Below are 10,915 nucleotides of genomic sequence, written 5' to 3'. Positions count from 1 at the left end.
GAATTAAGGAAAATTGCTGTGGATACAGCTTTCTAAACTGTTCTAAGCTGTGCACATTATCTTGACGCCCAGTGTTTTTGATTTGTACCAACCTTAAGACAGCCCCCATGTTTATGATTTAATCTACTATTATGCTAGTAGTACAATGCTACTAAATTTAGGAAAACCAACTAATAAAATAATACAAACAGATTTAAAAAATACAGTAGTCCCTCGCTACTTCGCAATTCGACTTTCGCGGAATACCTCTTTCGAAGCTTTTCAACATAAGAATGTACATGAAACACGATTGTCAACTTTAATATTGCTCACGTAATTGGGATGGTACAAGATAAAAAGTTAACAAAAAAAATACTTCGGACAGGCACCGCCATTTTGTAATTTTCTTTCAATAAGCTTATATTGTAACGCAAGTCAAAAAAACTACACTACCCAGAAGCCAACAGTGCTTCCGGCCGCTGCTTTCTGCAGGAATGGAGGGAACGTTTTGTAATATAAAGTCAGAAGTCACGATCTTTCTGTTAAGCTCACAGAACTGGCAGGAAAGTCGCAAATAATCCCGAAGCTTCCTGAAGCTCAATTATCCATGTGCACATCAACCTGGACGGGGCAGTGGGCTTCGTCTGCCGAACCGGAACAGAGCCTGACCAGAACCGAGCTGCTGGTCTGCAGAGCTGGTGAGTACCCATATAAAATTTTGCAGTACGTATGCTGTTAAAATTATGTAGGTTTAAGAGTTTAGAACAGGGCTATTCAACTAAATTGCTCCGGGGGCCAGTTACTGAAAGCCAAGAGCTCAGGGGCCGGACATCCAGCATTTACTATCATTAAGTAAGTTTGTTTTATGCTTTAAAATATAGCTTTATGTAAAAATTAACGCATTGGTGGGCTGAACTGAGCTCATCTGTGGGCCTGATTTGGCCCCTGGGCCGACAGCTGAATGGTTTAGAACATGGTTAAGAACATTGCAAGAGTTCGCAAACGACTTCCCGACGGGTGCAGCCTAGTGAGATACCACCTTTACGCTACTTTACAACACACAGATGATGCTGTGCAGTGGTTCCCAAACCTGGTCCTTGAGGAACACCACCCCTGTATGTTTTAGTTGTTTCCCTGCTTTGACACACCTGATTTGAATGACTGAGTGCTTAACAGGCTTTGGCAGAACTTGAGAGAGTAATAAAATCACTGAATCAGGTGTGCTGGAGCAGGGAAACAACTAAAACATGCAGGATGGCGTTCCTCAAGGACCATGGTTGGGAACCACTGTTTTCTAGGGTTAGCTTATGGTTTCTTTGGCAGAGTTGTACAATCAGAGAACAACAACAATGCCTTTGTGAACACAAACAAATTGATCTAGTTTCTAACTTCTCTTCGTCAGAGGTCTGCTCTCCCGAACATGCTTCCTCTTTTCTGCCTTCCCTTTCTCCCTCACCTTCCTAAGTCGCCGAGGAGGTGGCGTTCCTCTTGACTCACTATCCTCCTGAGCGCTGGATGTATCCATCCCATCCTGCTCTTCAGGAATATTGGGAATAGCCCCGCTGCTCCCGTCTAAAATGTTCCTGAGGGAAGGGTCCTCTGGCGTGCAAGTTGCAGTGGTACCACTCTCACTGCTGCTCAGGTCCTGCTCCTCACCGTACCTCCCCCCTCGGCCATGGTGTGGAAATGAGGAGACCCTAATCGAAGGCCTGTCACGCTCCGACTCACGGATGTTGTGCTGGGGCTCGTTCATGTCTACGCCAGAGTCCAGGCTGGTGTCATTGCTGCTCGGTGGGCGGTGCCGGCTCTGCAGCTCAATGATGGAGTGGCGGACTTGAGCAGCTGGCTTCCCATCCAGAGAGACAAACCAGGCTCTGGGGTGAGAGGAGGAGGACTTGCCTCGGGTCAGCTCCAGTAAAGTACGCTCAGAAATCCCCTGTAGCTCACTGGTGTGCCCACTGCCGAAGGCCCCCATACCAGCTGCCTCGTTGAGAGTCCCAGGTACAGAGACGGAAGATTCAAGGAGGTTACTGTAGCGTCCCCACACACCAGAGTTTGGACCTGGTCCTGGTGGTGGAGTCTCCAGAGGCTGAGGGTCATCTTGATTGCTCTGCTGGGGGCTGTTTCCACCCTGGGAGTGGTGGTGAGGAACTTTGGGTAGCGTCTGGGTGTAGTTGTCCTTACTGGCAGGTTCTGAATGGCCGTCATACTCCACCCCTTTTCTGGGGAAAGTGTTGGACTTGCATCCCGGTAGCTGCGGTTCCTGAGCACCGAACAGCTCCGGAGCTTGAATAATCGCCACTGGCTGGTTGTAGATATGCACTAGCTTATCCTGAAAGAAGTTCTCAGAGTTCATATTGGCTCGATTCTGCTCTGTTTTCTCCCGTATCCAAGCCACCTCCTCACTGTTGATGTAGTGAGGCTGTGGTCCCTTCATCCGATCTGCAGCGATGTTGTCATAAGGAGGAGCTGCAGTAAGACTCCCAGGATCCTCCACATAGATGTTGTAGTTGGCTTTGTGTCTCGGTGTGGACAGCTCACAGGTGACGCTGCAGGAGGCGAGGTCGTCCCCTGATCGGAACAGCAAACCCTCCTCCATGTGGGTGGAGGTGGTTTGGTCTTTTTTCACCACCGTGAGCTTGGAGAAGCGTGCACGCCTCCTCGTGGGCTCTCGAGAGGAACCTCTAGATGTGAAAACAACAAAACCTGATCAACACAGTTAAGTTATATAATGTACTGTATATAATGCTGAGTCAGCATTTCCTGCATTTAATTTTTTTGTACAATTTTTAATACCTTTTTACACGTTGTGTTATAGCCATTCATATATCGAAACGTTCATCTCATTCAGGAGATGGGTGCTACGACTTTTGGTTCTAGCAACTTTTACACTTTTCAAAATATTTTAACTTTATGTGCAAACATTTTTCCATTGGGATCTCTTCACTTCCTTGAAAACATCCATCCATCCATTATCTTTACCCGTTTATTCCATTTTGGGTCACGGGGGTCACTGGTGCTCATGTCCAGCAATCACTGTGCGAGGGGCAGGGTACACCCTGGACGGGTCGCAAGTCCATCACAGGGCCACATAGAGACAAATGAGACAAACAACCATTCACTCTCTCACTCACACCTAGGGACAATTTAGAGTTACCAATCAGCCTAACATGCATGTTTTTGGTCTGTGGGAGGAAACCGGAGTACCCGGAGAAAACCCACGCATGCACGGAGAGAACATGCAAACTCCACCCAGAAGGCCCCTGGACCGGGGTTTGAACCAGGGACCTGTTTGCTGAGAGGCAGCAGCTCTACCAGTTGCGCCACCGTGCTGCCCTCCTTGAAAACATGATTCGTTTAATTATGTCTTCTTTTGCTTTAGTTTTTTATCTCTGTTTTTGCTTCTTTTAGTTAACATTTAAATTTTTTCGTTCTTAGCTAGCTTTTTGTGACATATAGCTTTTAGCTAGCATTTTGCATCTTTTAGCCTTTACAACTAAGACAGTCAGCATTTTCTACTCGATTATAATGAGTCGTTTTCTTACCCGCAGTGACACAAAAGCAACGACAGGAGTCCAATCACCACAACAAGAGTTCCGCCTAGTATTCCCATCAGACTGTAGGAGTGGTACGAGATGAAATCCATTGAGCTGCCATATCCAGGGTAATCTAAAAGGTAAAATGTTTGCAGGATGTCTCAGCCATGTACAAACAGCACTGAATTGCTACTGAGGGTAGATGAGGTACCTTTGGAAAAAGGATGTGGAGCAGCAATCCAGTATCCCAGATGGGAGGCAGTGTAAGTCCAAATCAGCTCATCACCAAGTGTTTTAACTATTCCCAGTCCATGGTTCTCCCAGGCACCTTCAGAGAACATTGGTTCATGTATTTAATGTACAGTGCCTTGCGAAAGTATTCGGCCCCCTTGAACTTTTCAACCTTTTGCCACATTTCAGGCTTCAAACATAAAGATATAAAATTGTAATTTTTTGTGAAGAATCAACAACAAGTGGGACACAATCATGAAGTGGAATGAAATTTATTGGATGTGTCAAACTTTTTTAACAAATAAACTGAAAAGTGGGGCGTGCAATATTATTCGGCCCCCTTGCGTTAATACTTTGTAGCGCCGCCTTTTGCTGCAGTTCCAGCTTCAAGTCTCTTGGGGTATGTCTCTATCAGTTTTGCACATGGAGACACTGAAATTCTTGCCCATTCTTCCTGCAAAACAGCTCGAGCTCAGTGAGGTTGGATGGAGAGCGTTTGTGAACAGCAGTCTTCAGCTCTTTCCACAGATTCTCGATTGGATTCAGGTCTGGACTTTGACTTGGCCATTCCAACACCTGGATACGTTTATTTGTGAACCATTCCATTGTAGATTTGGCTTTATGTTTTGGATCATTGTCTTGTTGGAAGATAAATCTCCGTCCCAGTCTCAGGTCTCTTGCAGAATCAAACAGGTTTTCTTCCAGAATGGTCCTGTATTTAGCCCCGTCCATCTTCCCATAAATTCTGACCATCTTCCCTGTCCCTGCTGACAAAAAGCAGGCCCAAACCATGATGCTGCCACCATCATGTTTGACAGTGGGGATGGTGTGTTCAGGGTGATGAGCTGTGTTGCTTTTACACCAAACATATCGTTTTGCATTGTGGCCAAACAGTTGGATTTTGGTTTCATGTGACCAGAGCACCTTCTTCCACATGTTTGCTGTGTCTCCCAGGTGCTTGTGGGAAACTTTAAACAACACTTTTTATGGATATCTTTGAGAAATGTCTTTCTTCTTGCCACTCTTCCATAAAGGCCAGATTTGTGCAGTGTACGACTGATTGTTGTCCTATGGACAGACTCTCCCACCTCAGCTGTAGATCTCTGCAGTTCATCCAGAGTGATCATGGGCCTCTTGGCTGCATCTCTGATCAGTCTTCTCCTTGTTCCAGATGAAAGTTTAGAGGGACGGCGGGTCTTGGTAGATCTGCAGTGGTCTGATACTCCTTCCATTTCAATATGAGTGCTTGCACAGTGCTCCTTGGGATGTTTAAAGCTTGGGAAATCTTTTTGTATCCAAATCCATCTTTAAACTTCTCCACAACAGTATCTCGGACCTGCCTGGTGTGTTCCTTGGTCTTCATGATGCTCTCTGCGCTTTGAACAGAACACTGAGACTATCACAGAGCAGGTGCATTTATACGGAGACTTGATTACACACAGGTGGATTTTATTGATCATCATCAGTCATTTGGGACAACACTGGATCATTCATAGATCCTCACTGAACTTCTGGAGTGAGTTTGCTGCACTGAAAGTAAAGGGGCCCAATAATATTGCACGCCCCACTTTTCAATTTTTTATTTGTTAAAAAAGTTTGACACATCCAATAAGTTTCATTCCACTTCACGATTGTGTCCCACTTGTTGTTGATTCTTCACAAAAAAGTAAAATTTTATATCTTTATGTTTGAAGCCTGAAATGTGGCAAAAGTTTGAAAAGTTCAAGGGGGCCGAATACTTTCACAAGGCACTGTAAGTGTATGACCATCTTTGATTCCAAGACCTGTGAGTTTTATTCCCACCTGTTTTCAGATTGAAGGCCCAGGCTGGTACCGTATCGGAGACCCTCAGGTGTGTGTTATGTCCCAACGGGAGGCTGATCTGGATCGGCCCTCGGACCTGGAGCTCCTCACCACCAGAGTACAGCAGGACGCTGACGGCTGCCACCGCCCTCAGTTCGATGCTCCTGAGCACTGCAAAGGAATCAAGAATATTAACAGTAAATCATAAACGCTAGCTTTCAGCTTATTCTTCTCTGTTTCTTTTGATGTTAGCTATTTTTTTATCCAGTCAGACTTATCATATTTCAAGTTCATCATTTAGAAAAACCTGAGAAACATAAACTGTATCCCTAAAGTCTTTTTGCAAAAAAACTTTTGGCCAGAATAGAAGCTTCTAAACATTTATTGTAGCTAAAAGAAGCTTCTGTTAAGGTTCAGACAGTAAGACACATCTGAAGAAGTTGCGAAGATCTTAATCGTTAAGTAAAAAAATAACAAGCCTCATTTAATGCATTAAAATCATTTGTTGCTGGTTAAGTTTCTAATTTCTGTACATGCAATAACAAGTCTTGGAAAATCAGATCAAAACTACAATAAACAGAAACTAGAAAGTTCCTGGAGAAACTTTGACGGGGACTGCCAGTTTAAAAATGTGATTTGACAGTACTATGTGTTTGGGTTCGCTCTCAGCTACCACTACCTATACCATATTTCAGTTGAATAGCTCTAAAAAGGGCTGAGTTATCATAATTTTTGCTTTTTAACTAAGGCGGACATCTTGGATTTTTGATTTGGATTTAGTATGCGATAGGAAACATTCTCAGCTATAACCTCACCAAAGTTCAGCTCTATATGTTTAAAAACTTTGGGTTAAAGCCATTTAAAAGTAGCGTTGTTGGCCATCTTGGATTTTTGATTTTGATTCAGCATTTGATAGTAAATATTCTCAGCTATCATCAAACCAAATTCCAACTCAATATGACTAAAACTGGCTGATTTATAGTATTTTTCCTTTATTACTTAGGTGGCCATCTTGGATTTTTGATTTTCAGTCAGTCTATTAAGGATCGTTCTCTGCTACCAATACGCCAAATTTCAGCTGAATAGCTCTAAAAATGGCCGAGTTATCGTATTTTTTCTATTTTAGCTAAGGTGGCCATCTTGGATATTTGATTTGTGTATTACAACTCACTCTCAGCTACAACCATACTAAATTTCAGCTCAATATCTCAAAGAATTACAGAGTTACAGTCAATTTTGTGTTTGCTGAGGTAGCTGCGGCAGCCATCTTGAATCAAAATGGCTCCATACGTTAATCATTTCTAGACATTTATCTGATGATTACTTTCTGTGAGTTTCAAACAAATCCAACGGGTGACCTTCTCTTTTCTTTAGGGGCCTCTAGACTCTGTCGTGACCTCACAGCAGCAGCTAGTTTTATATAGGGAAATATGGCATCTTTGTTAGCGAAATGCATCGCCATGGTAACTCAAAACACCAATAAAAGTAATAGCACACATCACGGTGCCGAGCCGGTGGTTTTGATATTACATTTGTGTGGGTACATGTTGCGGTTTGGGCCACACAAAAGTTGACGGCAGAGTTAAAATATAAAGTTAAGAAACCAGTTTTCCGAGGTGAATAATAATAAGTGTCTGCCTTTTAAAAGGCAGTCCCTAAGCCTGTCATGATAAACAATAAATTAATTAATTAATCGCACGATAAATGAAAATTATCGACCACATTTTCATTTATCAGCTTCATATCTCTTTCTAGTGGACACTGGATGACAAAAAGCTCAACTCCAGTGTTCTTCACTGACCCTTTCTCTTTAAAATCCGTTTTAACCGTTAAAAGCAACTAAGCTGAGAAGCTAAGCTATGAGCTAAGCTAACAGGCCGACCTCTGTAATAAAACTCTGTCTTGTCAAAGCTCCAAAATTCACGGTTGAAACTCGTGCCTTCGTGTAAAAAGTTGTTTTTCTCTGCAAAAAGAAGCTGAGAACTTGTTTACTGATTATTTTTTTTAATTTAAAGCTTTGTGAGAAATGCTATGCTAACGAGCTCAAACCACACCGAGCGTCCGCCATTTTGAGAACTGAAAAAAAGGAAGGAGAGACAGCCCGTGTCACATCAAGAGGCCTCCCTCCCATTTTTCTTAAAGAGACTCGCTGCTTGCTCCCTCACTATCCATCCTTCGGTTCAAACAGTCTTATACTGCCACCCAGTGGTCAAAAAAAGGTACTACACTCAAAACAAATTAACCAACATTTCTTCTTAAATTTGATCTTTGTCAAATTTGTTAAATTTGACAATCTTTTAAACTTTCAATATTTGACAATAATTTAAAAATAATTAACTATTGTCAAATTTCAAACAATATTATCGTTTATCGCAATAATTTCTGAGACAATTAATCGCCCAGCAAAATATTTTATTGTGACAGGCCAAGCTGTCTGCCATTAAAATGGATTTAATGTCAGGGCCCAGGTGAGGTAAAGGTAAACTGAAGTTGATCCCTGATGAAACGCCCACCTGATTGGCTGCTGATGATGCCGGGGGTGCAGTTAGCGCAGTCCTTCGCCAGGTGGTGCTGTGGCACAGTCAGATACGCCATCAGCGATGACACGTTGCTTTTATCAGCGGTGGTCAGGAGGTTCTGGGGGAACTTGACCCTTGGTTGGGCGGAGCTGTCTGTGTAATGTCCAGACATGCACGTTAGTGTTCAAGCTTCAAACTGGGAGGAAATAAACGCAAAACCAGTTTTTAAACTGTAGTAAACTTACCGGGTAACTTCCCTGTGATGAGCACGGAGTCTTCAAAGAGCCAGATGTTGCCCTGACTGTGCGGAAGCAGCAGCATCGTCACAGCAGAGAAGACTGTGGGGCGATGAATGAAATGTTTCTGTGAAAACTGTATTTTTAGATTTGGCTGTAAGAAAAAGGAAAACCCTGCAAAGATCTGAACCAGGATCTGAGAGTTGAATCGGCTACTGTACTGTACTGCCAAAATCCCTGCTGCAGTGTGTGCAAACCTGGTGAAAAACTACAGGAAACCTTTGACCTCTGTAACTGCAAACAACGGCTACTGCACCAAATATTAACATTGATTTTCACAGGTGTTCAAATACGTATTTGCAGCAGTAACACACAAATAAATTATTTTAAAAATCATACATCGTGATTTCCGATTTATTTATTTTTTAGATTATGTCTCCCACAGTGCACATGCAGGATGACAATTTCAGACCCCTCCATGATTTCTAAGTGGGAGAACGTGCAAAGTCGCAGGGTGCTCAGATACTTCTTTTCCTCTCTGTACATATCACATGTGCCAACCCAAGATTATCAGTAGCCCCCATCTGGCCACACTTTTGTAAACTTCCTAGAAGCGCCCCTGATGTGAATCCGTTACCTCTCTTGTTTTTTTTGTTTTTTTTATAGATTTAACTAAACAAATCAAACTGAACGTTTGTAACACAGGTGGCAAAAAAATCCAACTCAACTCTAGTTGGACAACGTGCACGTCACTGACGTCACCAGCAGAGGGCGCCCTCACTGTCAAGGCTCAGCAGCACAAAAGGGAGGCGTCTCTGGAAATTAGGAGCAACAAAGCACCTCCATCCTCTGTGTTTACCAGCACCTCCCTGCTGTCATATCAGACCCACGAGCCCCCCCTTTGTCACAGCAACATAAAGACCCCCCCCCCCCGCCCCCCTTCCTTCTGAGCAGGACAAAGACGGTTTGGTTCCATCTTCTGCAGCAGGAAGCAGCAGTGTTCATGAATCTGCAACAATGAATAAATCAGCTGCTATAAATAAACTTTGAATTATCCTAGGCCCCGGGTCAGAACCACCCGATCATCACGTCCGGTTCTCCACTCACTCGGTCTCTTGGTGGTGCTCCAGGGCAGCGGGGTGGGCACGAAGCCTTCCTTATGGCCCAGCAGGGTCAAACTGAGGCCCGGACTGTAGCCGACCCAGAGCAGAACCTCGCCGCTCCGCCCAGCTCGGGACGAACCCCTCAAGGTGTGGTTGACGTAAACATCCACCGAGGCCCCGGCCAAGGGCTGCCGGGTCACCAGATCTCTCAGGAGCACCTTCAGGGCAAACTGGGGCTCTGAATGGGAAGAAGAAGGAGGAGGAGGATTATGTGCAACATCTGGGCAGCACATGTGTCTCAGCACGCAGCGGAGCTGGGTGACCTTTATGTGCTCATGAAAAAAAAAGTGATGAGGCGAGCACAGCTGGAGCAGCTGGGGAGGATGGAAAATTACATGAACGGCGCCCAGACTGACCAAGATGAGCTTGTTTTAACATCATTGGTTCAAAATCTCACAATGTAAACAGAGGATAAGTAACAACTTAACAGCCTAAAACATCACAGTTTTTACTCATTACGTATTAATATTTATGTTACATAAACAGGGCAGTCCTAACATAAACAGAAAACCTGCTCTGGTGCAGCTGCTTCCTTCCTTTGTGTTTGTTTACCTGCAGTCAGAGCCGAGGGCGTCAGGACCCTCTCCGGGCCGGACATCATGTGTCCCCCCGCGGCCGTGAGCCCATTGTCCCCGGCTGAGGAGGAGGCCAGGCCGCCGCCCTCCCCCGGCCCATCTAGGCCGGAGATCAGCAGCGACGAAGGCAGCGAGAGGAGCAGCAGCAGCGGCGGCAGGTAGCGAGCAGCGGCGGGCATGTCGGGAGGGGCGGCAGGCTCAAAGACATAACGAGGCGCGAGGAAGGAGCTCGAGGACACAGCTGTGTTTGTCCACGTCACGAGGGCCTCGTCCCGCTCGTAGGGGGGTGTTGTGGTCGTAGGAGCTAATGGAGGGAGGAAAAACCCCGAGAAAAGATGCTCTGGTACTGAAGCTGGGCGTGTGGCCAAAGATCGTTTCTTATGAAAAGATGCGCCACACCCTGATAAAACTCCCTACATAATCGGTAGTGATTTTTTTTTTATTGTTGTCAAAAATGAAACGGTCAATATCTGTTCTATTTTAGCATAAGTGAACAAATAAGTGTTTTGAAAAAAATGAACCCCTGCTCCCGTCACTTTTATGGTAAACAGAGTGAAACATCTTCGCACGATCTTTGATAAACTGGAAGAAGCTGTTACATCACTGATGTCTGATTCCCGGGTCCTCTCCACCGTTTATAAACTACTGGTTTAAGATGAGAAGAGATAAGATATAACTTTATTAATCCAGCAGGAAGTTGTTGATCAGCTTTTAAATGCATAAATTATATATTTATTTGAGCCTTTAACTGTTTAGCTTATAGCCCCTGAAACAACTGAGATTTGTGACCTCAACTAACTTAACGTGTTCAAACATAAATCTTTCTTCCAAAAAAGTTCAATCTGGTCCTCTGGACATTCAAAAAAAAAAAAA

At 44.3% G+C, this 10,915-nt stretch overlaps 1 protein-coding gene across 1 annotated transcript; it reads right to left on the bottom strand.

Annotated features, from left to right (window-relative positions):
• Positions 1-1,118: 1,118 nt before the first annotated feature.
• LOC119428983 (protein FAM171B) lies at positions 1,119-10,221 on the bottom strand. Its single transcript, XM_037696701.1, has 8 exons — positions 10,020-10,221; positions 9,412-9,645; positions 8,314-8,406; positions 8,063-8,221; positions 5,550-5,720; positions 3,727-3,843; positions 3,525-3,648; positions 1,119-2,663 (listed from the first exon to the last, which is right to left on the bottom strand). The coding sequence occupies exons 1-8, from the start codon at positions 10,219-10,221 to the stop codon at positions 1,364-1,366; spliced, it is 2,400 nt and encodes a 799-aa protein (XP_037552629.1). The 3' UTR covers positions 1,119-1,363.
• Between the last annotated feature and the right edge of the window lie 694 nt (positions 10,222-10,915).

The sequence above is a fragment of the Nematolebias whitei genome, chromosome 23 (genome assembly GCF_014905685.2).
Source record: "Nematolebias whitei isolate Nwh7 chromosome 23, NemWhi1, whole genome shotgun sequence".
Taxonomy (NCBI): domain Eukaryota; kingdom Metazoa; phylum Chordata; class Actinopteri; order Cyprinodontiformes; family Rivulidae; genus Nematolebias; species Nematolebias whitei.
The sequence above is the reverse complement of the archived record's forward strand: the minus strand, read 5'-3'. Positions and strand labels throughout refer to the sequence as shown.